At 34.9% G+C, this 27,752-nt stretch overlaps 2 protein-coding genes across 2 annotated transcripts; one reads left to right on the top strand and one right to left on the bottom strand.

Moving 5' to 3' along the window:
• The first annotated feature begins 891 nt into the window (after nucleotides 1-891).
• Nucleotides 892-4,512, top strand: LOC132184714 (uncharacterized). Its single transcript, XM_059598443.1, has 3 exons — nucleotides 892-1,659; nucleotides 2,669-4,103; nucleotides 4,222-4,512. Exons 2-3 carry the CDS (start codon nucleotides 2,709-2,711, stop codon nucleotides 4,243-4,245), a joined length of 1,419 nt encoding a protein of 472 aa, XP_059454426.1. The 5' UTR covers nucleotides 892-1,659; nucleotides 2,669-2,708; the 3' UTR covers nucleotides 4,246-4,512.
• Nucleotides 4,513-22,092: 17,580 nt separating this feature from the next.
• LOC132185917 (putative leucine-rich repeat receptor-like serine/threonine-protein kinase At2g24130) lies at nucleotides 22,093-26,083 on the bottom strand. Its single transcript, XM_059599729.1, has 3 exons — nucleotides 24,040-26,083; nucleotides 23,407-23,937; nucleotides 22,093-22,659 (listed from the first exon to the last, which is right to left on the bottom strand). The coding sequence occupies exons 1-3, from the start codon at nucleotides 26,081-26,083 to the stop codon at nucleotides 22,250-22,252; spliced, it is 2,985 nt and encodes a 994-aa protein (XP_059455712.1). The 3' UTR covers nucleotides 22,093-22,249.
• Nucleotides 26,084-27,752: the final 1,669 nt, after the last annotated feature.

The following is a 27,752-nucleotide window of genomic DNA, read 5'->3' as shown; positions in this document are numbered from 1 at the left end:
GACAGAGGAGAAAGAGAGAATTTCATTTTTTTAATTTAAAGACCTTTTCCACGTCAGTTTGAAAATTTTTTTGGATTCATTTATTTGGCTCCCTAACACTTCTCGAATAATAAATATAAGACTATATAAAGTAACTCTAATACAACTCACTTAATTAAATACGTCATATCTTTCAATTTTAATTCATTAATTTCTTGATGCATTCATCTGAATACTGACAGAATACATGGTATCTCTCTTCAGCTTAACGTATAATTGACCGTCTGAATACGGTCAACTCAAACAGCCAATTGACAGAGATTTTCGATGTGGTAAAGTCTGGAACTGCGCTGACGCCTCCCCGAAAGAGGTAGCCCATCGGAATCCTCCCTCGAGAGGCTCGGGCGTCCTAGCGCAACACGGAGGAGGATCCACGTTGGATTCCCATGTATATATATATACTCAAATAAAGGTAAGACAAAAAATTTGGGAGTTGACCAGGCACAATGAGTTTGTATATAAAGTGGTCGGCAAGACGCGGGCCCTACTGGCCCCACGTTATGCGCCACTGGGCCATATTCTAGCCGTTGCATTCGCCACTACCTACCTTTTAAAACTTCAGGTACCGTTTGCGGGAAAAAAGGAGAGGACGGTGGACCCACAAGGCGATGATTAATTTAATATGATATGATTATGAGCGTGTTTATAGCGCTTTCTAGTTTTTGCCTACTAAACAATTTAGGACTCAGGAGCAGGAGGAGAACAAGAAACGACCTCGTTTTGCTTCTTTGACCAACATCCTCATTGGTTGGCTAGAAAAGCACATGGTTTTGGCAGAATCATTCTATTTCTCCACTTGCTCATTTGGTAAGCAAAAGATGCAGTTTTGCACATTGTCATTGGCTATTTCTGTTGGATATTTTTCCTAATATCCATTCTGCTATTGTAAGAAAAGCAAAGCGTTGTGTTGGAGAAAAGCAAGTCTGGTTTTTGAAGCCTTTTTTTGTCGCTCCCCAGAGGGACCCTCTTGGGCAAGAGTCTGGAATCTTGGAAAGGAGTGAGAGAGAGAGAAATTTGCATTGATGGGCCTGCTATTTTTGATCAATTTGGCATTGGGTGTCATTTGGAAATTGGGTTCAAGTTTTAACTCTCTTTCCTTATTAGAGTTGCATGAGTAAGTTTCATGTAGCTTCCTAGAAACCGCACAGGGTTGTTCTTATTTGAGTTTGTGCTCTTCTGGGATGCGAAGCAGACAGGGTGGTTGTGTTTTGTCTGTCTTGTGCATTGACACTGTTTGTCTTGTTTGATTTATTATCAAGAAAGAATCACAGCGGATTTTTTTTATCACTGGAGTCTTGGAAGGGACAGAATTTGCATTGATACGCCTGCTATTTTTGCTCAATTTGGCATTGGGCAAGTTTTAACTCTCTTTCCTTATTAGAATTGCAAGAATAAGTTTCATGTAGCTTCCTAGAAACCACAAGGTTGTTCTTATTTGAGTTCATGCTCTTCTGCGTGGTGAAGCAGACAGGGTGGTTGGTTTCCGTGTGACTTCTGCATTGGTACATTGTTGGTGTTTGTCGATTTGTTCTCAAGAAGGAGTCACAGAGGCTTTTTCATCACTTGGGTCTTGCTCTGAGAAATCATATTTGATTTGATCACTCTGTACACAACAACCAGGTAAAGTCACCTACCTTTCTGGGTTTCCTTCTCTCTTTTTCTTTTTGTGTTTATATGTTTGTGATATTTGCATAGCTTTCATTATCTTTTTCTTTACGTCCTCTCAATTAATTCAATTTGCCCTTTATTCAATTTTCTGGGAACATTGGCCCTCTTCAATTAATGAACCAAAAGTAATTTTGAAGTAATTACTAGGCTTTCGTCTTTCCAAACCAGAAACATAAGACAGCATCAAGTACCATTTTCATGTTATCAAAGGACAGGCTGCTTTCAAAAGAATGATTTTTCAGAACCAGGCCCATATTGTTTTTGATCCTTTGCCCCTTAGGAAAACTTTTCTCTGGAGTTGTAGTCGAATTCTTCGGGAAAACTCTTCTGAAAGTATATTTCATTCAAACAGTCTCTGAAAACTTGTTTTCTGTGTGTGCACGCACGCACGACCAAACAAGGGACCAAACAAGAAAGCTTATGTTTGTTAATATGTTTTGAAGGGTGTTTATTATTTTTGGTTTTAGATAGTGTTTTGATGTGATATATATAATGGAGATAACTGTTTTTTCTATTTTAAAAGTGTTTTTTGTTTTGGTTAAAACCTCATGTTTTTTTGTTAATGTGTTTTGAATGGTGTTATATTTTTTTTTTGGTTTAAAAAGTATTTGATATTGTTTTTCTATTTTTAGAAGTGTTTTTGTGTTTTGGATAAAACCTTATGTTTGTTAATGTGTTTTGAAGGGTGTTTTTTTTTTCTTTGAAAAAGTGTTTGATTTGGGGTGAAAATTGTTTTTCAAAATGTTTTGAAGTGTTTGAAGTTTTGGATTTTTTTTGTTAATGTAATTGTTTTGAGAAACAGAAAATAAAAGATAAAAATTCTTTGGGAGTTTTAATGGAGAGGAGAGGATTAAGCCTCAAATATGTGTGTGTTCACTTGCAGAATCACTCTAGTTTTGAAAAATTGATCCCTAGTTTTATCAATGATGCTGATAGAAAACTTTGGTTCTTTTGTGCTCAGAGCTGAGTTTTAGTAACTTCTACAGCCTATCAACTGAGCCATGGCTGAAAGCATGTGTTCTGCAATGTCGGAAACTGATATTATAGCTCTAAAGGAAACTCTTCAAGCTCAACAACAACTTCTCCAAAAACTGTACAGCGAGTTGGATGAGGAAAGAGAAGCCTCAGCTTCTGCAGCTAGTGAGACTTTATCCATGATACTGCGTTTGCAAGGAGAGAAGGCTGCTGTACAGATGGAAGCAAATCAATATAAGAGAATGGCAGAAGAAAAGATGTCTCATGCCGAGAATTCTCTTTTTATTTTTGAAGATGTTATCTACCAGAAAGAAATGGAAATTGCATCTCTGGAGTTTCAGGTTCAGGCTTATAGGTGCAAATTTCTTAGCATGGGTTGTAGTGATTTGGGTGCCTACGACTGTAGATATCCAGAGACTCTTTTTTTGCAAAGAAGTGATTTATGCAAGGTGGAAACGGGTGCTAATAGCAATGTCAGAAGATTGAACTCTCTGCCTCCAATTCAACTCAAAGACCCCCATTTGAAGAACAGTAATTTAGAAAGAGAATTATCCCCAATCCCCGTGTCAGATTTGATTCCAAAAATAGTGAAGAAAAAAACAGAACAGGAAGTTAATGTTCAAAACTTTGATTTTGAGAAGAAATCAGGAAATTCCACTGGTGAAACCTTTGATTCATACTGGAAGAAGATCAAAAAGTTGGATGAACGAGTAAAAGAGATATCAGATTGCAAAGTTTCTAGAGATGATTCTGCAAACTTGAAGGGTGAGTCAATTCCTCGTTCATTGCTTCCACAAGTAAGCATTGAAAAATTATGTGAACCGACAAGTGGAGAAAGTATTACTAATTTGGAGAAAGTTAAACTTCAAGAAAATATACAGGAAAGGGAGGCAATTGTTAATTATTCTTGCTCCTCAACTGTACAGGATATTTTTGAAGTCCCTCAAAGTAATGAGATTTGTGAAGCATACGAATGTCAGAAGAGCGAAAGGAGCAAGTTGATTTTGGAAGGTGAGAACAGGCTAGGAAAGCCAGATTTGGTCTCCGAGGATACCTTTAGATTGCAATTCAAAGATGAAACAGATAGGACAAAGAAAATGTTTCTTTGTGCAAACTATGATAACAAATTATCTTTAGCAAGAAATGAAGCAAGTGTTGACTGCAATATGGCTCTTGTTCACCCGACAACAAGTGTTGCTGAATCTCAAGCAAAGATTCAGCAATTGTGTCAGAGAATTGAGTGGCTTGAGAGAGAGAGAAATTTTCCCAGGCAAGAAATTAGTGAGGTAGGGGAAGAGGAGTTGAAGTTGTTAAAGGAGATTCGTGAGCAAATTAATACAATACAGACTGAGTTAAGAAGTTGGAGAACTAAGAAATCCCCTAAACCAGAAGATGAACAGTCCCTAGATATCCTTGCTGAGGTATGACTCTCTTTCTTATGTTTTGTTTCCAAGTGCGTGCTGGATTCCTGATTTCTTCATGCATATATGCTCACCCTTAACGAAAAAGTTTGATAACATGACCAATTTTTGTGGACAGGCAATGCTATACTTTTGGCTTTAAGAAATCAATTGGCACCATTCAGATGAAAACTTTCACGCATCATTGCAGACATGCTTGACACAAAGGATCGAGTAAGAGTATCTTTCCAGCCAATGGGGTGAACAAACAGTTTTATGTTTTTTGATTTGATTTGAATGTCTTTCATGGAAATGTTTTTCTTCTGAACTTGAGATATAGGTTGTAAGTAACATACATACCTTTCTGTATTTGGATAGTGCTCTTTTTAATTTTTTTTTTCCTAACAGTATAGTGTATTTTTTGTTTCATACTAATGAAAATAGTTGTATTGCATATCACGGAACGAAATCTTTTCTGCATTTTCCTAACAGTATAGATTGTAAGTATCTCTTTGTTCAAAACTATAAACTAAAAAGAAGTGCAAAGAAATTCCGATGCTGTCCTGTTATCAACATATCCACTGAAAATCTGTTGTTCTTTCTGTTCTAATCCAGTCTTCTTTAGAATGTGCATCTTTTGCATGGCCGTGCAGCTGAGTAGGCCACTCTGCTCTCTGCAACTCCCTATGACACTTATATGTGCTCTACCATAAAGACGCTCTCAAATTTATCAGTTCCACAATTAATTTTTATCAGTTCACAAAAATTATCCTTTTGACTACTGTAGTACATCTTTTCTACATATATGCAAAATTATCTGCTTTTGGGTTTTGTGGAAGGCAAGTATAAAATAGTGGTATGATGCTGCATGGACCCACTATATTAGCACTCGATTTTATTGTTGAAAAGATCCCTTCTATGCTACCTTTAGAACAAATTTCAACTTGAGTCCATTGTACCCACTCTTTTCAAAAGGGACTTTGATTGACTATAGGACAGCTATCTGAAGGCTATAGGAAGCAGGATTTTATACTGAATATAAATGCGCATTAGGCAGCTTAGTCAGAAGTCATATCTACTCATGCTTTGCCTTCAAAATGGAGAGACATGACTTGACAAGAGATAAATTGCATTCATGAGAGGGGTTTTTTCTTTTGATAAGCATCAAGGAGACAGGATTATAAAGCGTGCAATCTTTCTTTTTTTTCCATGATACATTGTGTAAAAAGACTGGATTAAACCAGTGACCTTGATCACAAATTAAGAAGTTCCAAATGAAGAAACAATGATATTCTCTAAACAGATCCAGCCTGTGTTCGTCTATAATTTTTCTAGAGCTTGAGCTTATAATGAATTATCACCAATGTTATGTACAAATGTACTCAGTACTGTATTTCTCACTCTCCATGTATTGGAATCTCTCTCTCTCTCTCTCTCTCCCTCTCTCTGTGCTTTGATCTTGTTCACATTTCTGTACTAGAATTGATCCTAAACTAATAATTTCATGGAAGACCTTCATGATCATCCAGAGATACAAGGAGGCAAATATGATTGACACCTGGAGAACACCAACTGTCTAAGACTCCACAGTTTGTCTATGTGCACGTGTGCGGGTGCATGTTTTTGTAGGAACATATGTTTTATGTATGCATATACACCAAATTTCATCTGCTCACTTGCTGATACCAATAGGGCAAAGAAGTTTACCTGCTGGCATATTGTGGTTGTAATGTCAGTCTTGCAACATAATTTCCCTCGCCAATGGGACTACTCTTTTATATATCCAGTTCATCAAAAACAGTGTAAACTAAACTTGCAAAAGTCAGGACCAAGCCAATGTTGATTATATATGGTGGTGGAGGCTTGTAGATATGCTTGTTATTCTCTATGATTTGACTTCTAAAAAACACTTTTCAGCAACTATGCCTAGTTCTTAATTGTTTGCTCCATTTAAGTATTGTCATACTTAAGAGGGTGATATAATATGGTAGTTTAGATGCCATTTAAAGATGGAGACCACTACAGCTACTCAGAAAATACAAATTCTGTTGAAACCACGAATGCTAAAACATTTACATGATATGAAACCCAAACATGAACAAGTAAAGGGAGCAGCACATCAACAACACAATGGATAATTCTGTTGATACATCTTTCTCCAGAGGTTTTCCTACCTCCTGATAAATATTAAATTAGTGACAAATATTTTGGGTGGTGGTAATCTTGAGCACTTCAGAGCAGAAGATGTTGGGTCAAATGATTGAAATTACAAAACTCAAGAACAAGAAGAAAAAGAATTGATATCCTTTCATGACTGGAATAGAATGCTATTCTTCACAAAGAGAAAGGAAGGTTAAATCAATGGACTAGAAGAGCTAAGAAGCATATACAACAATCTACTGATTGGCTCATTCTGCAGGTAGTTTAGAAAATATTCACAAATATTGTGTAATTTCAATCATTTCTTTCTGCACAGGCTGCCCTTCAATTCTTTTTCTTCTTGTTCTGGAGTTTTGGAGTTTGAACGAATACACAACGCGTTTTCATCGGTATTTCTTTATCTACTTAGTTCTTCTTTTGTTCTATTTGTGCTATGTATTATATTATAGGGTAAAGTCCACTTAACCCTCTCAAACTACCATCCCAATGATAATCTACTCCCCAAACTATCAATTACTCCTCAAACTACCAAAACAATGACAATGTACGTACGTCTCAATGCTAGCAAAATGACGAAATTAACCTTATAAAATTTTCAATAAGACAAAAATTATCGTTAAAAATTTGAAAAAAATTAAATTTTAGTATTTTTGTTTTTATTTTAGTAAGGGTAATTTTGTCATTTTGTTAAAATTTGGGGTACAGTACACTGTCATTGTTTTAGTAGTTTGGAGGGTAAATTGTTGCAATTGATAATTTGTGGAGTAAATTTTTCATTGAGGTGGTAGTTTAAAGGGGTTAAATAGATTTTACCTTATGAATAGAAAAAAAAAAAAAAAAAATAGATTTTACCTTATATTATTATATACACGTAGTTCAATGTTGAATGAACTCTCACACATTTGTGCTTCAAACATGGCATCACTCATAAGAATTTGAATCACGTAGAGATGCAGCAGTGACACAAGAATTTGAATCCAAATTATATGATTCTTCATTCCATACTACAGTTAAAAGATAAAATACAATTTTATATATATATATATATATATATATATATATATATATATATATATTAAGCCAAGCTGCTTGTGAGATGCAAGGCAATGTCACTTAGGTTAATAACCTCAGTGTTCTTGTCTGTTAATGGTGATTTACGAACCTCAGATCCAATGCTGAATGACCTTTCACAGATTTGTGCTTCGAACATGACATCACTGATAAGAGATGCAGCAGTAACATAAGAATTCGAATCCAAATTTTTTAGGGCATTAGGTACCTTATCAGAGACAATTGTTCCATAATAACCGGAGCACGCGGTAAGGTAATTTGTAAGAGCAGGATCATTGGGGCCTGCGAGCAAGTTCTTCACTTGGGCAAGAGTTCCTGTGGCACTATCCTGCACAAATTCATACATGACACGTGTGAGCCCTTTGGCATCTGTTGCACTAGTACCACGAGGGTCCATTCTCAGGTACTTTTCACACAGATAAGATCTGTCTGTCTTCCCACAGGTGTCTGATATTAAATCTGCTCCAACCTCCTTCAAGGATTGCTGCAGAAGAACAAGTACTATGAGAAATGTAGCAAATTTCATCCTTCTTTTTCTTAGGCTTGCTTTTTCTTTTTTTTTGGTCTTAGGCTTGCTTTTGAGATGCTGCAAATTTCAATGCAAATTAATGCTATTGGATCCTCTGGAAATCAACAATTTATATACAACTAGAAGAAACGGTCTTTTTACCTTAAATAGGGAATTAAACTTTTCTCTTCCTAAACCACCTCATAACTGCAGATTTATTTCCTTTATTGGGTTTTGAATATATGGAAGGGAAGGCACTTGAATGAGATGGGCTATACGTTTTTCCCTCATCCTTATTTGTTGTGAGTGTACTTATGAATGTTGTGTTCCACATTGAGAAAAATTTATAAGAAAAGAGTTCTTAATATACCTAAGTGAACCTTAACCCATTAGCTTAGGTTTTTGGGTTAGAGTTGTGTTCATTTATGTATATTAATGTACTCTTGGTAAAAACTCCATAACCGCTTTAATCTCTTAACAAATAGTACAGAGTCATGGTTACCTTCTTGGGACGGGTGTCAAGACGCGTCGAGTTATAGAGCCAATACTAGTATCAGAACCCAGGTTTACCAATAAGTCTTGGCCCAACAGTACACGGAAGAAACGGGTTGTCGTTGCTCCAACCCAAGGTCCGATGTGTGGGGGAGAGATTGTTGGTATTATCCATATCCATTGTGAAATGGGCTGGTGGTCAGTTTATAAGTGTGAGAGAAAGCCTCATCTTTTTGGCTTGCTTTTGGAGTTGAGAGAAGTTCAAGACCACCCAACATTATCTAATCTTCCCGATCTTCAAAATTATCATTAAACTTGTGGAGCCATGAAATCAATTGGCACCATTCAGATGAAAACTTTCACGCATCATTGTAGACATGCTTGACACAAAGGATCGAGTAAGAGTATCTTTCCAGCCAATGGTGTGAACAAACAGTTTTACGTTTTTCGATTTGATTTGAATGTCTTTCATGGAAATGTTTTTCTTCTGAACTTGAGATATAGGTTGTAAGTAACATACATACCTTTCTGTATTTGGAGAGTGCTCTTTTTAATTTTTAATTTTTTTTTTCCTAACAGTATAGTGTATTTTTTGTTTCATACCAATGAAAATAGTTGTATTGCATATCACTTAACGAAATCTTTGTTCAAAACTATAAACTAGAAAGAAGTGCAAAGAAATTCTGACACTGTCCTTTATCAACATATCCACTGAAAATCTTTTTGGTTCTTTCTATCCGGTCACCTTTTGCATGGCCATGCATCCTTTGTATGACAGTTGTATAAGAATCTACTACTAAGGATGTCTTTAGCATTGTGATTTTATAGACAAAAAGTGCAATTTAAACCAAATCACAGAAAATAAATTGTTTGAGATTGCATTTTTTAAAAATCATGATTTGAAAACGCAAATTTTTTCTATTTTCAAATCGTAGGTAAAAAGATGATTTTTTGAAAACGCATAATTTTAAATGCTAAATTGCGGTTTTAAAGGTCAAACCAAAATGCTTAATTGCGATTTTAAAAATCATGTTTTTAAATTACACTTTTTTAATATCATTTCTCATCACACGTTACATAGGCAGGAAACAATTGCATAGTCCCTATATATTTATTATGCCTTTATTAATAATTTAATTATGGGAAAAATTCACTTTAAATCCCTGAATTACCGCTCGTTTTGACAAGCCCCCTAAACTTCAAAACCTCTTAATTTGAACCCTTGAATTTTCAATTGCAGTCAATTTGAACCTCTCTGTTAAATGTAGACGTTAACTTCTAATGGCAATACCTAAAAAAACCCAAATATCCCTGATTTTCATTTTTTTTTAAAATAAAAAAAAAAATTGAAATTTTATAAAAAAGTTAGGGGTATAAATGGCATTGTCTCATTTTTAACGTTTAAAATCTAACAGATAGGTTCAAATTGACTGTAATTGAAAGTTCAGGAGTTCAAATTGAGAAATTTAAAGTTTGAAAGGCTTATCAAAATGAACTGTAATTCAGAAAGTGAAGTTTCACCTTTAATTATTTTTTCACAAGACTCACAACACAACAAAATGGCCCAATGAGCAAGATAGTGGGCTACAACACAATGTTCAGCAAGAGCATGAGCCTAGCTCCAAGAAAGCCTTCTTCCGGCCTAAGTTTGGTACAATAAACTCATGAAGAAAATGATGAAATCGACGAAATTGGTAGGAATTTGTCTAGGCTGGTCAATATATCACAATATACTATCAATTGAGCGGCGATTCGAATCCCTACAATTCAAACAGTAAATATAAGAGAGTTTTTATAAGGCTCCCTGTCCAAAGAGATAAGCATGGCATGAGCAATCCGACCCTATTAGTATTTGCATTCCGTTCAAGTAAGTTTATTTCATTCTACTAATCAACTAGGAGTGTCTTTAGAGTTACTATAACTTTTCTTATAAATTCTTTATAAACTAACTTGGTTGTTCAGGTAATACTCACTACGTCACCCGCATCTAAATAATTAAATTTGGTTGTGGCCAAAGATATATAGCTGTGTCAGTTTATAAATTAATGTGACACTTATTATGTTAACTACTAACCAATTTAATTTGATTGTGGTTGGGTGTTAATAATATTACAACTTTTACTACCAAATTCTTTACAAAATGACGTGACAGTTCATAATTGCTGAAATAATTACCCTGGCTAACTTGCCAATCACATATTTTAATTATTTTACCAATTATGAATTGACACGTTAGCTTGTAAATTACTTTATAATAAAAATTGTAATTTTCCAAAAAGCGTCAATTAAACTGCTACATTAGCTTGTAACAAATACCATACTTCTCTAAACATTTTTCTATCGATCTTATAATCAAAGTAACACAGCATTGCCTCTGAGAGTTCATTGGAAACCCAAGCGGTGGCCTAGCAATAATCAAGAGAATGTCACTCCTAATTAAATGTAAGACCCAAGAACAAAGAAAGGTGGAGAAAAATTACCCTTAAAATCAGTTGATGGTCCAAACTACTTAATGTAAAGAGTGATTAATTAACACATTAAATTTCATAGCCATGATCTCGATTAGTGTCAATATATATATAATATTCTTTACACAAATCGAAGTTCGCTATGTATCTCTCTGTTCTCATCAGTAGTTTTCATTAATTAAAGTAGCTAATTAACAAAGGGTAGTACTATTTAATTCCCATGCAATTAACCACAACAAAAGCATTATCAATTTCAAGGGATGTACAGCTTGTTGTCACACTTGCATCTCCAAACTTCAGGATAAGACTCCGACTCCGACGTCCCCGGCGTCCCAGGCGGCACCTGCACAAGCACTGGCTTGCACGGCGTGCACTTGCCGCACTTGGACGAGCATTGTGGAGGCGACGATCCGGGTCCACTCAAAAACCTCCTTCCCAAGCTCATCCACCTCTCTTCCTCTCTTCTCTTCTCAAATTCCTGCTGTTCAAAAAAACATAATTAGAGCTGATAATCATTAACATGCAACTTTTGTAATACAATGCTCTAACGTGCGCCCGAAGCCTCAATGCCACGTCGCCATACCGTACAGCCATCAAGCTAACGTACGCCCCCCTGAGCATATTCACGAGGTTGAATACAGCCCATTAATTAAATAATAACACGGATTCCGGGAACAGCAGCAGGTGCAAGTTACCGAGACTTTTGTCCAAAAAGCCAAAAACGACATAGTTTCTTCTTCACTAGTACTGCTAACGTGCACCGTTTGTGATATATAGACGCTTAGAATTGATCCTAAACTAATAATTTCATGGAAGACCTTCATGATCATCCAGAGATACAAGGTTTGAGAAGTTTGGGATTTCGAAAAAACGTGAAGATGGAAATAACAAAATATCCAAGAGCTAGCGAAGTGATATCCTTTCATGACTGGAATAGAATGCTATTCTTCACAAAGAGAAGGAAGGTTAAATCAATGGACTAGAAGAGCTAAGAAGCATATACAATATAATCTATTGATTGACTCATTCTGCAGATAGTTTAGAAAATATTCAGAAATATTGTGTAATTTCAATCATTTCTTTCTGCACAGGCTGCCCTTCAATTTTTCTTTTGTTCTTGTTCTTGAGTTTTGGAGTTTGACCGCGCGAATACACAACCGCGTTTTCATGGGTATTTCTTTCTCTACTTAGTTCTTTCTTTTGTTCTACTTTGTACTGTGTGTATTATATTATAGGGTAAAATTTACTTAACCCTCTCAAACTACTAAAACAATGACAATGTATCTTCCAATGCTAGCAAAATGACAAAATTAACCCTATAAAATTTTTAATAAGACAAAAATACCTTTAAAATTTGAAAAAAAATTTTTAATTTTAGTATTTTTGTTTTTATTTTAGTAAGGCTAATTTCATCTTTTTATTAAAATTGGGGGTATATTGTCATTGTTTTGATAGTTTTGAGGGTAAATTGTTGCAATTGATACTCTAGGGGGTAGATTAATGTTATTGGAGTGATAGTTTGAAGGAATTACATAAACTTTACCCTATATTATATATATACACACATTTCAATGCTGAATGAACTTTCACACATTTGTCCGTCAAACATGGCATCACTCATAAGAGATGCAGCAGTGACATAAGAATTCGAATCCAAATTTTTTAGGGCATATGATTCTTCATTCCATACTACAGTTAAAAGATAAAATACAATTAAACACACACACACATATATATATATATTAAGCCAAGTTGGTTGTGAGATCCAGGGCAATGTCACTTAGGTTAATAACCTCAGTGTTCTTGTCTGTTAATGGTGATTTACGAACCTCAGGTCCAATGCTGAATGTCTTTTCACAGATTTGTGCTTCGAACATGGCATCACTCATAAGAGATGCAGCAGTAACATAAGAATTCGAATCCAAATTCTTTAGGGCATTAGGTACCTTATCAGAGACAATTGTGTCATAATAACTGGAGCATGTGGTAAGGTAACTTCTAAGAGTAGGATCAATGGACCCTGCGAGCAAGTTCTTCACTTGAGCAAGAGTTCCTGTGGCACTATCCTGCACAAATTCATACACGGCACGTGTGAGCCCTTTGGCATCTGTTGCACTAGTACCGCGAGGGTCCATTCTCAGGTACTTTTCACACACATCAGATTTGTCTGTCTTTGCACAAGTGTCTGATATTAAATCTGCTCCAACCTCCTTCAAGGATTGCTGCAGAAGAACAAGTACTATGAGAAATGTAGCCCATGAGTTGACAAATTTCATCTTGCTTCTTTTTAGGCTTAGTTTTGAATGCTGCAAATTTCTATGCAAAGGATCCTCTGGAAATCAGCAATTTATATACAACTAGAAGAAACGGTCTTTTACCTTAAATAGGGAATTAAACTTATCTTTTCCTAAACCTCCTCCTAACGTGATTTATTTCCTTTTATTGGGTTTTGAATATATGGAAGGGAAGGTACCTGAATGAGATGTGATATACATCCTTTCCTCATCCTTATCTAATCTTCCCGATGTTCAAAATTATCATTAAACCTGTGGAGCCATGTGTGGGATCCACATAGAACCCATAAATTCAGTGGTGATTTTAATAAATGAGAATATGTAGCGCCGGCCCAACCCTTAGGCGGGTTAGGCCGCCGCCTAGGGTCTCCAATTTAATAAGGCCTCCAATTAAAAAAAAAAATTTAAAAAATTCAATAAAAAAATTTTAAGCCCCCCCCCCTAATCATGGTAAATAAATAATTTAAGAAGGCCTCCTAATCATAGTAAATAAATAATAATTTAAGCTGTCCAATTAATGAATCCTAATAAAATAATTTCTATAAAAAAAACAAAATTAAATACATATTTGCCATCAATATATACACTTTAATTAGGCTCCCTACTTAATTTTAAAAAATATATTAATATCATTTGATTATCCAACATTCCAAAATAAATAAGGCTTAAAAAATCGATAACAATAAATAAGGGAATCAAATCATAATCAAATATTCAACCCTAATTATGTTACACATGTCCAACTGAAAAAAATAATAATAATAATAATAATAATCTAGAAGATTGTGTTAAATGTTTAAAATCAAATGGGAAAAACAAATAAATAAATAGTAAAAGATGGAAAATTTCTAAAATGCATTAATATCACATGATTCTTTTCTAAATGCATATATCGCTTATATAATTTTATTGACAATACATGTTGCAGTTGCTTCTGCAGAAAGAAGTTTTTCAAAATTAAAATTGATAAAATTCTACCTAAGATCAACAATATTGTCACAATAGAGATTAAATGGATTAGCCATATTATCAATTGAAAAGAGGATGTTAGAAAATCTTGAATATAAAAACTTAATAAGTAATTTTGCATCCCAAAAAGCGAGAAGAATTATTTTTAAATAAAAATATTTGGATAAATATTATTTATTTAATATTAAAATATTAAAAAAAAATAATGCCCTACTTAAAATTTTCGCCAAAGGCCCCAAAATATATTGGGCGACCCTGAGAATATGAGAGAAAGACCGGAGGAGGAAATGAAACATTTTTTGTACTGAGTTAGGATATTTTTCGCACCTCATACAGTTAATTTAGGAAATATTCACAGAGATGGTCTAGTTTTCAATCATTTCAACAATGGAGGAGAAATGCTTGTGGGGGCACCCTGTAAAAAACAATTTAGGATGAAGCTTCCTTTTGGAGCTTCATCAGAATAGGAGGAGTGGAGCTTCCTTTTGTAGCTACATACAAGTTGGAGCTTCATCACAATATTCTCCCAACCTTTATTCAGTTTATTGCTCATCTGTTTTGTTTAGTGGTTTAAAAAAACTGTGTTTTTAAAATGTAGTTAATGAAAATGCACTTTTTTTAAAAAATGCTTAATTATAAAATTGTAATTTATCTCTTAGAACTATAAACTAGAAAGAAGTGCAAAGAAACTCCGATGCTGTCCTGGTATCAACATATCTAGAGAAAATATATACACTTTTTGCATGGTCATATAACATAGTGGAAGACTAAGGTAACTAATCAAATAGTAGCGTCTTTGATTCTATTCGAATTAAGTGTATTGGCTTACATAAGAAAGTTCCAAATTAAGAAACAATGATTCTCTCTCTCTCCCTCTCTTTGTGCTTTGATCTTGTTCAGATTTCTTTACACATTGCAACCACAAAATTGAAAATTTGAAACTCTAAATCACTTTAATCTCTATAGTTTAGCATTTCATCTTCACACCCAATGAAACGAGTAGAGGCATATGAATTTTTTTTTTTTTTTTTCAATTATTCATCTATTAGTGTCTCTTGGTTTCTAAAGGCCATTGGACTTTCTGCACAAGCTACCCTTCAATTCATCTTCTTCTTGTTCTTGAGTTTCGGAGTTTGAACTACATGAAAACTTAGTATATAAAGGGAACAAAACTTTTTTTATTTTTTTTATTACATTTTAGTTCAACCCCCTCAAAAATGAATTTCTGCTTCTGCTTCTGCCACAGCTCCATACCAAAAAATGATTCTTCCTTCCATACTACAGCTAAAAGATAAAACAAAACAAAAGCAAAAAAAAAAAAATTAAGGCAAGCTGGTTGTGAGATGCATGGCTATGTCACTCAGGTTAATAACCATAGTGTTCTTGTCTGTTAATGGTGATCTACGAACATCAGGTCCAATGCTGAAAGACCTTTCGCACATTTGTGCTTCAAACATGGCATCACTCATAAGAGATGCAGCAGCTACATAAGAATTCGAATCCAAATTCTTGAGGGCATTTGGGACCTTCTCAGAGACAATTGTGGCATAAAAATTGTTGCACATTTTAAGGTATTTTGTAAGAGCAGGATCATTGGACCCTGTGATCAAGTTCTTCACTCTGGAAAGAGTTCCTGTGGCACTATCCAGCACAAATTCATATGAGACACGTGTCAGCCCTTTGGCATCTCTTGCGCTAGCTCCACGTGGATCCATTCTCAAGTACTTTGCACACTGATAAGATCTGTCTGTCTTCCCACAAGTGTCTGATATTAAATCTGCTCCAACCTCCATCAATGACTGCTGCAGAAGAACAAGTACTATGAGAAATGTAGCAAATTTCATCCTTCTTTTTCTTAGGCTTAGTTTTGAGATGCTGCAAATTTCTATGCAAATTAATGCTATTGGATCCTATGGAAGTCAGCAATTTATATACAACTAGAAGAAACGGTCTTTTACCTTAAATAGGGAATTAAACTTACTCTTTCTTCTTCCTAAACCTTCTCCTAACTGCATATTTATTTCCTTTATTGGGTTTTGAATATATGGAAGGGAAGGTACCCTTTCCTCATCCTTCTCTTATCCTCTCATTTTTCAAAGTTACTATTAGATGTGTAACTGTAAGGCCATATGTGGATCCCACATATGAATTTTCACAAATCTAATGGTAGTTTTAATTGAGCACAGTTTTCTTTTAAACTGGGTTGGAGGAGTTTTTCCAACTCAATCTATAAAAATGACAAGTGTTTCTTAAGCGTGTAAAAATCACAATATTCTGTTACACACACCCAACCTTTATTCAGTTTATTGCCCATCCGTTTTGCTTAGCGGTTTCAAAACTTGCTTAATTAATGAAAACATGCTTTTTAAAAAATGCTTAATTATAAAATTGTAATTTTTCTTTTAAAATCATATGTTTTTATAAACACACCATTTGATTGCAATATCAAAAACGTGACTTTGTTTTTAAATTTACGGGGTAGCTCAATCGACTGTGGATCACGCCTAATAAAGCGGAAGTCACTAGTTCGAATCCTCCCTATTCCTTCCCTGCTTGTGTGGACATGTAAAAAAAAAAAAAAAAAAAGGGCGAATTTGTTACGTTTTTATAAACGCACCATTCATTCATCTTTAGTTATCAATTATATAATGACAGGAATGAGGTGTCTCATTAGGAAGAATTTAGCTTTAAATAAGTTTTCAGATATATATATATATATATATATATATATATATATATATATATATCGACTGGCCTCAAAAGCCCATCCACCAAAGAGCCCAACAAACCTTTAGAAGCATCAGAACCTATGAATCACCACAAATTCGACAGACCACGACCAGACTAGTTGCCAAGATCTGAGTCCACCTTTACTCAAGTACAGCGATCAACCGATGTGAAAAATTACTTAAAAGCTAAAGTAATCTTCTTCATCGGCTAAGACATGAGATGTAACGCCTTAACTCAAATGACATATAATATTGTTCGCTTTTGGTTCTCCCAAACTAGACTTCCCAAAAGTTTACCCATCTTAGTACTACATGTTTTTATAAGTTCGCTTAACTGCAAAGTTCTGATGGCATCATAACCATCACAACTTTAAAACGCGTTATTGTCATAAATAGTGCAAGTATACATATAAGCACATTCTCATCCCCACCCAAGCAATATAGGACGCCACATGAGACACCCCGATTTCTATCATTTGACTTCATCTAGGCTGGTTGTGAGATGCATGGCTATGTCACTACATTTTTATCAGCCATATACTGATTGGATTTTTTTATTTTTGTGAAGCACGGGGGTTAGGCCTAGAGGTGATGAGGGTGTACGTATTTGATTTTTAAATGTCTCTTTTTAAGCCATTCAAGTTTCTTATGGAGGTCACTATCTCTATCATGGAGCAGAGCACCATATATGCCACATTTACTTCCTCCTCCTGATATGCACAAACAAGATCGAATATGTGTACGTGTGATATACTCTTTTTATAGCAAGTGCGATGAGCACTGTGTTTTGTCATCATTTGCACCTAGCTACTGGCCTACCGTAAGCTCTTGCAATATATCTACCAGTAGGATTCAAGTGCATTCCATATCGTTTATTTATTTGTTATTAATTCATTTTCGAAAATTAAAGCAACAATTACTGAGAATTATATGATCTTGTAAAATGCAAAAAGTTAACTCAAAAGTCAAAATTATATACTTTGATGGGTTTCTTTTTGCATGGTGTTAGGGGTGTTTAGGTGGATAGTTAGAAACCGTTTCAAATCCGTTATTTGTTCGTCCGCATGAATTATAGGTGAATTTTCAGCTCCTAACTCTGAACGGGAGTGAATACCATATTCACTTTTTGCATACGCCCAGACGGATAGTAAAATATGGGTAGGTAAAGGTGAATATTATCCACCACTACCTACCCATATATATATATATATATATATATATATATATATAGAGTTGGCTTATTGAGACTTTATTTCTATGTGCTTCATGCATTTAGTATTAGCTAATTTCGCTTGATGGTTTGAAATGTTACTAAAACAATAATATGACATTATTTCAAAGCAATTAAAGTCAATTCATTTGTTTTTTTTTTTTTTTTTGAAGAGAATATAATTCAATTCAATTGAGTTGTATTTTGTAGTTTTGTTCTTTTTTCAATTTACAATTTACAAGTGTATTTAGGTTAAAAAAAATAGGATTAAACACATCTAAAAGATATTTAGAAATTAAGTCCATAGTACCAAAAAAAAAAAAAAAAAAAAAAAAAGAGGAAAAGAAATATATCCCATAAAAGAGCTCAAATTGCAAAGCGGATGTCATAGGCAGATAGTATTAAAAAACGCCCTCCCATGTATGGGTATGGGTGGATTCCACCCATCTAAAATGAGCGGGCGGTTACTAAAACCCGTCATCCACAAAGTGTGAATGTGTCGATGATGCGAAATAAGGATATTATCCATTTACATTTCTAGAAGCTGTACATGTGAATTAGAACTCTACCATGCATGCACCTGTTGATGTTCTAAGATATGATCAGTTCCTTAGGTTGTCGAACCTTTAAATCTCTGGAATATATCATAAATGGACACATGGATGCAGCAAATAGTAGTGGAAATCATAGTTACGTGATTGAAAGAAGCATTCACTTTTTCTAGGAAGTACGAATATCAGGTATATTTCAACTTCAATATTCCATGATGTGGATTCATTGAGGAGGGATATGTTCGTTCGTGATGATGTATATCCATTCATCAAACTTGTTAATTAATTAACTGAAATATTAATTGAAAAAGGAAAGTAGAATATTTATTTATTGAGGTTATGGATAAATGACGTTGCAGATTTACCAAAATTTTCAGTTGTTAGTCATGTGACACCTATGGATTCTGAAATTGATCTTTTTAGCAAGTGGAATGAAAGTTTGAAAAGCTCTCTAGCTGTCTCCATCACGCCTGCAAGTTTGTCTAATTGAAGAATATTATATATATCTTCATTATTCTTTCTAGGGTATATATCTTTTAGGAAAGAGTAATGTTATGTATCACATTTTTATCTCACAATTATCACATAATGTTGATGTGATAGTCTCAAATCTAAATAAAAGGTGAGGAAACGAAAGGGGAACTTAGGGCACGTCACGTTTGGTAGCGAAATGACTAGATTAGACTTTCTAGGATTTGACTTGCTAATTTGTTCTTAATTGACTGAGCAAACCATTCGAAGTAATGGATATTAATAATGTGGTCAGAGTTTATTCGCTCTCTTTTTTTCTAAAAAATATATATATCTTTTAAAGAATAATGCAATTTAGTAGAGTATTATATGAAATTAGTCTTTTAGTAAGTGGAATGAAAGTTTGAAAAGCTCTCTAGCTGTCTCCATCACTCCTCAAGTTTTTCTAATTGAAGAATATTATATATGTTTTAGGAAAGAGTAATGTTATGTATCACATTTTTATCTCACAACTATCACATGATGTTGATGTGATAGTCTCAAATCTAAATGCCAACCCTTCGATTTTTTCTTCTTTTTTTTAATAAGAACGATACAAAGGTTAGTTTGGAATGCCATGTCAGTATTGAGGGATAAAAATATAGTTTTTAGCATTATTCTTTACGAAATTTTCCTATAAAATTGTAAGAAAAGTCTAGCTCGTGCAATGCGTTGTAAATGAGTACACGGCTCAAAGTTACTAATCTTCAATGGTGAGGAAACGAAAGGGGAACTTAGGGTGCGGCATGTTTGGTAGCTAAATGACTAGATTAGACTTTCTAGGATTTGACTTGCTAATTTGTTCTTAATTGACTGAGCAAGCCATTCGAAGTAATGGATACTAATAATGTGGTCAGAGTTTATTTGCTCTCTTTTTTTCTATAAGAAAAAAAAATATCTTCTAAAGAATAATGCAATTTAGTAAACTATTATATGACTACTATATAACTTGACGATGTGACAGTAAAAATAAGTTTTTAGATCAATAAGTTCCATAGTTGTCGGTGTAAGTGGCTAATTAGTAACACAATTAGATAGTAGTCATTAAAATAAGTAATTAATATGATTTGGCAAGTTCAAAAGCCTTTTGGATTAAAGTGATGTCTAAAATGTTATATCATCACTAATGTCTCACTTAATTAGAGACTTATTATATTTTTATTTTTACTACTGAAGTATACTCTGGGGTTAATGTAAAACTTATTACTTATGAGCATTTTTATAATTCACTCATTTAATGTAGAACTGTGGTGTCACATATTAAGGCCGATCACATCTAATAGCCCAAATACTAAGCGCTCATCTCCGGAACAGGAAGATCTTGGTTTAATTTGTAATCAAGGTAATTAAGCTATACATGATTTTTTGGTCAAACAAATAACAATTAATGATGGATTAGTGAAGTACGAACTGCTATTTTCCAATCAAGCCACTAAGAAATAAGGACCTAATTAAACACTATTATTGGATTTTCAACCTTTAAGGTGTAGTGTAACTGGACCAAACTTTGAGATGCCTTGCATGGAGCCATTATTAATCCTCCTCAGACTTAAAAGCAATAAAGATTAATAAGGATTCAGAACCAGACCTGTGAGACTTGTGAAGCTCGAAGAAGGAAAAATCTGTGAGATTATTGCTCATGATGATGCCACGTACAGGTAGTACTACTTGAATGATCTCTTCGAGTAAAGTTGTTATTTATAATTTTAGTTTTAGTACTTAAAATTTTCAATTTTTATGGGTGACTGCCATAAGAGCATATTCATCCGTCAATCCGCAAGGCTTTATTATTATTATTATTATTATGATTGTCACTTCCAAAAATGAGAAAGCTATCAGAGTGACGCTGCTATGGACGTGATTTTATTGTACTCCACTGAGAATTATATATATATTAATCAAGAAGAAAGAAAGGAAATAGAGTTAGAGAGAAAGAGAGAGGTGGTAGTGTTGGTAGGTTATAGTTGGAGTTGGAGGAGGTGATAAATGGGGAAGAACTAGAGTACATCAAGTAGAGGCTATAGATTATAATTATATATTCTAGGGCTTATAATATCTCTTGTTTAATATATTCTCCAGCAATTGGATATAGTGAAAAGGGCCATTAATCTGCGCAGCAAGAGATTGGTAGAAAGTGTTTTCTTGATAAAAGATAATATATATATATATAGTCATGAAACACAAGTGCCTAGGGTTTCTGCCTTTATATATGTTTAAAAATTCACAATATGAACCAATTCAACTTGTATGCTGATTTGCATTTTTCATTATATAATCTCTCTATCCCATCTTGTCTAGGACAACTTTACCCACTACAGCAAACATCAAGTTATATGAAAAGGACTCAAGTGGATCGTATATATATATATGATCATGCATTATAGAAAAAGTTAGAAAATGGCTATTATTATCAGCTTCCACTAGCTGCATATTTAAGGCAATTCCATCTTAATGGTAGGCAAAAAGAGAGCTGATAGTGCAAATTTGGTTATGAAAATCAATCTGGGGGTGCCAAAGGCCAGTGAAAAGAGAGAAAAATCTCCTTTGTGCTTCATGTATATGTCCAATACCCCATTAATTAATTACATCTCACTAGGAAAAGTCTTCCAGAAAAGCAATGAAAAGTTGGTAATTTGTGTTTTTTATTTGGATGAATAAGTCATTTTCCATTAAGCAATGAGAAGTTCAATACACAAAAAATTCTAATTCATTTCTAACCACCTATTCAACACCATTACAATTCAAAAAGTTACAGCACACTAGTCACCTGCCCAAAAGAGGGGAATTCTCCACACAAAACAAAAAATCCTATTCAACTCAAAACCCTTCTTTGAAAAAAAAAATAGAAATTGTACACAATTAGGGAGTGATGAACTATGTATACAAGGCAATCCTTTGACAATTTAAAATGGTCTTCTAGAATTGCCTTATTAAAAAATTAATCAAACGAAAGAAATCAATCGTTGATATCAATTTAAGCTGAAACTCAACAAAGCTTTTTCCCTAGCCATTCATTAATCAGAAATGTTATTTAGTATATTGTTATACGGCTGTGATCACGTGTCAGTAAAAGTCAACTTTTGACTTTTTTTTTTTTTTTTACAAGACTTTGTTAATTCAAAAGCTGATTTACACTGTCACGCACGTCATCTTAATTATATGATAGTCGTATAACAGTCTGTTAAATAGCATTACTCTGCATTCATTAGTTAGAAGCTTTAACTTTAGAAGTTGCTTCTTCAACCAGTTGTACTGAGGGAGGATTGGAGAGATACTCTTTCAACCGTCCCATTTCATGGGCTACATCCAGCATGCTTGGTCTAGTTGAAGGACTGTACTGTGTGCACATGAGGCCAAGCTCAATCATTTCCAGAATAACATCTCTCCATATTTTGCTGTAATGCGTTGGCATGGCAGATGGGGAGCACCTATCTAGTGCTTCTTCAACAATGGGCTCCAGCTTATATGGGTAATGGCTCTTAACCAATTCATGCAAGCTTGAAGCTTCATGGATAAGGAGATCTGTCGGCCGCCTTCCTGTCACAATTTCTAACAAAAGCACTCCAAAGCTATACACATCTCCTTCAGTGGAAGCACGCTTACCCAACCCGTACTCTGCATAATTTGATGAGAGAAAGCACAGTGAGTATTATTGTAAAAACTTAAAAAGGTTTTCATGATATGGGCATGCAGGCATGAACTTTTCATGATTGTCATTGACTTTTCTGGGTATGGCAAATTGGTCCCAAAGAAATGTAGTGTGTTCTAATCATTACTAGCATTTTGAACAAATCATGTTGTAGTATAGTGAGTAATCTGCTCGCCTAATTCACATAACTATCTTAACCCGTAAAACTTGTGGTGGAATCCGAGTTCCTAAAAATTTGTTATCCGAATTGTTAGCAATATTTCAGACAGCAAATATATATGAGAGAGCTTCTTTGGAGCCATCGGTCCCAACAAGTAGGTGGACTGTTGAAGACCTGCTTAGATAGGCGGGCTCTATAAAGACTCTTTCACATTTGCTGTCTGAATTGATAGCAACCACTTAAGGATGGATGGTTGAGTTTTATCTTACTACCACTTAAGTATGGATGGTTGAGGTTTTACCAAGGATGACCAACTCACTAGTCAGTCTTGACCAATCCTTTGATGTGCTGAATTAAGCAACATCAGTTTGCATATTAGGGAAAGAATTGAAAGTGTTAAAATATTAATTAAAATAATTATTTTTTATCAGATTAAAATTTTAATATAATTAATAATTTAATATGGTATCAGAATAAAAATTATGATCGAGATCGATCAAATTTTGTCTCTGTCATTCACCTTTCATTTCAAAAAGAAAAAAAAAAAACTTACCAGGAGCTATGTAGCCGACAGACCCGCATAACAAGCCTTCTTTTGAGCTGAAGGTCATTGTATCCATTGCAGAAACACTCTGATTATCACTCCCTTTTACAAGCCTTGAAATTCCAAAATCAGTGACCAAAGCTGTCATGTCATCATCAAGAAGAATATTACTTGGTTTAAGATCACAGTGTATAACCTTCACTGGAGAATGATGGTGCAAATATGCCACCCCTTCAGCAACATCACTGCAGATGCTCACCAACTGAACCAAATCCAATCCATTTCTCAATCCATGGCTTGGATACAGATGCCTCTCCAGGCTCCCGTTTGCCATCAGTGGAAGAACAAGAGCCTTAAACTCCGGCCTACTGCAAATTGTGATGATCCTTATCAAATTCCTGTGCCTTGTCCTCTTTAGGACTTGGCATTCTCTCTTGAAGCTCCTGGAAATTTCCCCGGCAGACGACTTCGCATCCAATACCTTTACTGCAATTCTTGTGTTATCTTGAAGAACTCCCTTATAAACATGTCCAAATTGCCCTGTAATTAACAAAATATAAATTAAATGATTAAATGATTAAATTCATTGTTTTCTATCAGCCTAAACTTTTAGAATAAGTTGTGATTTAACAAGTAATTAACCTGAACCGATGAGGCTTGAAGCACTGAAACCGCCGGTGGCTTCAAGAAGTTGTCTATATGAGACTCTTGGGTAATTGAGCTCTTTCCTTTGATCTTGTTCTTCATCTTTCAAATCCTCCCCTCCATTGAAAACTGCCAATTGCCTCCTTCGAATCTTTGACCTGAGTACAAGACGGTAACCAAATATGCAAAAAATGGGTGTTGCAGTTGCAAATAATGACAAGAGGATTGACAGAATAAGCAAGTGATGAGAATGCCTTTTCCTGCATTTTGGCATGCCCTTTATTGAGCCACAGAGGCCATAATTTCCCAGAAAAGAGTCCATGGTGATTGATGCAAATGCCCCCTTGTTAGATACATTTCCAGAGAATTTGTTGAAAGACAAGTTCAGGTGCTTCAAAGTGGGAGACACCTGCAGAGATTGTGGTATCTCTCCAATCAATTGGTTTGAAGATAGATCAAGCTCTCGAAGATAAGGCAACTGCCCTACAGAAAATGGAAGAGTGCCTTCCAAGGAATTATGTGAAAGGTTGAGGTTCTCCAGTGCAATGCAGCTTTTAAGCTGTGGAGGGATTGTGCCAGAGACATTGTTAGAGGATAAATCTATTGCAAGCACCATATCCATTTTGCTTAGCTCCAATGGTAAATGCCCATATAAGTGATTGCTAGACAAATTCAAGTACAGCTTCAAGCTCCTCAACCCTGCAACTTCACTAGGAATAACCCCAGAAATCTTATTGTGAGAAAGGTCTAGAATTTCTAAGTTTACACATTTGCCTAAACTTGGTGGAATTGTTCCTGAGAGCTGGTTCCCATAAAGCAAGAGCCTTCTTAGCTGGGGAAGGTTTGCAAAACTATCCGGAATCGAACCTGAAAGATTATTTCGCGACAAATCTAGAAGACCTAGATGTAGAATGTCACCAAGAGCAGAAGGAATCTCACCAGAGAGTGAATTGTTTGACAAGTAAACCCTCTCTAGCATTCCCATCCTGCATAGTTTTTGAGGGATTGATCCATTAATCAAGTTACTAGACAAGTTCAAGAGGTTAAGATTGACAAGGTTGGAAATGTGAGGAGGAATGGAGCCGTAGATAAGATTCTCATCTAGATGAAGCTGCACAAGATTGGTAGAAAGATCACCAATAATGTAAGGAAGCTCTCCACCAAGATTGTTTCCAGCCAATTCGAGTTCTTGAAGGTCAGATGAATTTGCTAAGGAAGAAAAGAAAGGTTCAAGGTTGGTATTCCCATCATGGCTAACAAAGTCATTATAAGACAAAGCAAGTATTTGTAATCTTGGCATTTCACCAACAATTTCTGATGGTAACTCCCCGCTTAACATATTGGATGCCAAGTCAAGCCATTCAAGATGAGTTGAGTTGGAAAGGGCTCGGGGAACCCTTCCCACAATTTTGTTTGACCAAAGTAAAAGAAATCTCAACTTTGTAAGCACACATTCATTGTTTAAGGGGATTTGGCTGCTCAAAGAATTGTTAGAAAGGTCTATATACTCCAAGGAAAAAGACCCATTGCAGAAAATTGATTCCGGGATTTCGCCATCAAGCCGGTTACTTCCCAGATCAAGATATATAATGTTCTGCAGAAATCCCAACTCGTAGGGAATTTTCCCTTCAAGAAGGTTCCATGATAAGCTAAGTTGTCTTAGATGAGAGAGAGAGCCTAACTCTTTTGGAATGTGACCATGAAAGAAGTTTCCTGACAAATCAAGAACCGTCAAGGAAGAAAGATTGGCTAAAGCAGGGGAAATGGTGCCTCTAAGAAATGTTGCATTGAGAATAAGCTCTGTGACTCTTTCACTTGCACTGTTGCACTTCACACCTGACCAGTTGCAGATATGAAAATCCGAGGAGTTTTTCCAATTCTCAAACACCCCTCCCGGGTCAGAAACGACACCTTTCATGAAAGAAAGCAATGATGCTCTGTCATTCATAAGCAGAACATGAGCATTTTCTTCTCCATGGACTCCAAACAAAACAATAACCAAACAAAGAAAACTGAACATGGAAAACTTGCAGAAACCCATTGTTGTACTGAAAAGTACAATGGGAATTAAACAAACAGAAAAAAACAAAAAAAAAAAAAGAAGAAAGAAATTCAGAGAGAGATTGAGGGGGGAGGGAGAGAGTTGATGATATGACACAAAAGAAATGCGACAACATGCGGGCTTAAGAAGTGAACAGCTTGATCCGAGGAATTAAGTGCATGTCATGCTACAATCTTCGTGCCTAACTACCGTTGAAGGAACGGACGTACGTTTGGCGCCTGTGAAACTTGACTTTGAAAGCCGCCAATGGGTGTGGAACACGTAAGCAACGTTAAGATCCGGGCAGCACTGGTGCTTGACATGTCAGCACCGGCCGGCCTAACCCTTTCTTATCACATTTGTTTGTTCATTTCTCTGTTGTTGATCTTTTGCTGTTTAGTGGATGATGTGCTGTTAAAGAGGATAAATTTAGGTTATAGGCACGCTTAGGGGCGGATGACGTGGCGGCTTCGTGTGTACTGGTCTTGGTACACTTGTCGGCTGAGTTCTGTGTTCATACTCTTATATATATATATATATTGGGCTTTCAGAAATGAATAGCACACATGCAACTAACCTTATAAAAAGGGACTTATTTTATATAAACCACAAGGACTATTTTAGTATTTTTCCTAATTAATTATTACCTTACGTGAGATTTAAGCCATGCACAAGTTTGTGGAAAAATTGATATGGAAGATTGCAAGATTAGGGAGACCTCCTGTTATTTTTTTATTGAAGGTAACTTTTACGGTAATTTTGTTTAAAAAAAAAAAAAGTCTCGAGTAACTCTTTTATGAGTAATGTTACGCATATTTCAGACACACTTCTTTATATTTGGCTTTTAAAATTATGATAAAAATGTAATAAATATTCATCCCAAATTTAATAACCGTTTTAAAAACCACATATAAGGGTAGAAAAGTGGAATTAAAATCCTCTTTAGTTCATTTGAACAGTTAGTTATATTAGAGCATCTTCAAGAGAATAGGCAAATCCTTCATAATAGTCAAACTATTATTAGCCTTTTTTCCTATCCAGCAAAGTAGTTATTTTGCAGTTTTTCCTTTTAGTATGAATAATAAATAGGTTGATTAGCCGATTCACACTATAAACTTTGTTTATTATTATTTTTGTCTCCATTTCTTCCTTTTACTCTCTCTCTCTCTTCTTTTTTTCACACTCTTTTCCACACAAAATAATATTTAAAGAAAATAGATAGTAGAATAGAGAATATGTTAGAGTGTGTATGAAAAAATGAGCAGGTAAAGTAAAAAATTGTACTTTTTCAATAACTATTTTGCTTACTTTTGCTGGAGATGTTCTTATAGGAGTATTTTTATCCCCTTAAAAAGTGAAATGACAAAAATACTCATTAAATATAACTAATTGGATACTCTCCAGTTTATTTGAACTGGAGAGGATCCAGTTCATAAAAGTGAGTGAAAAAAAAAAGTGAGAATATGTATAGCATTACTCCTATTATGGACCAAGATCCTCTCTAATTAAAAAAATTGGAGAGAAATCTGTTAGTTATAACATAAGAGTAAAACGGTAATTTTATTTGGACTGTTTTACCCTCATGTTATAACTAGCAGATATCTCTCCATTTTTTTTCAACGGGAGAGAATCCTAGTTCTCATTATACCGGCGGCTGGTGGAAAGCCAA

The sequence above is a fragment of the Corylus avellana genome, chromosome ca6 (genome assembly GCF_901000735.1).
Source record: "Corylus avellana chromosome ca6, CavTom2PMs-1.0".
In the NCBI taxonomy this organism is placed as follows: Eukaryota; Viridiplantae; Streptophyta; class Magnoliopsida; order Fagales; family Betulaceae; genus Corylus; species Corylus avellana.
This window is presented reverse-complemented; position numbering and strand designations above follow the sequence as displayed.

Coding starts and splice junctions, on each gene's coding strand:
- LOC132185917 (XM_059599729.1), bottom strand. CDS start 26,083: ATGGGTTTCTGCAAGTTTTCCATGTTCAGTTTTCTTTGTTTGGTTATT. Junction 23,938..24,039: donor TTCAAGCCTCATCGGTTCAG/GTTAATTACTTG, acceptor TGTTAATTACAG/GGCAATTTGGACATGTTTAT. Junction 22,660..23,406: donor TGTCGGCTACATAGCTCCTG/GTAAGTTTTTTT, acceptor CAAATTATGCAG/AGTACGGGTTGGGTAAGCGT.
- LOC132184714 (XM_059598443.1), top strand. CDS start 2,709: ATGGCTGAAAGCATGTGTTCTGCAATGTCGGAAACTGATATTATAGCT. Junction 4,104..4,221: donor CCCTAGATATCCTTGCTGAG/GTATGACTCTCT, acceptor TTTTGTGGACAG/GCAATGCTATACTTTTGGCT.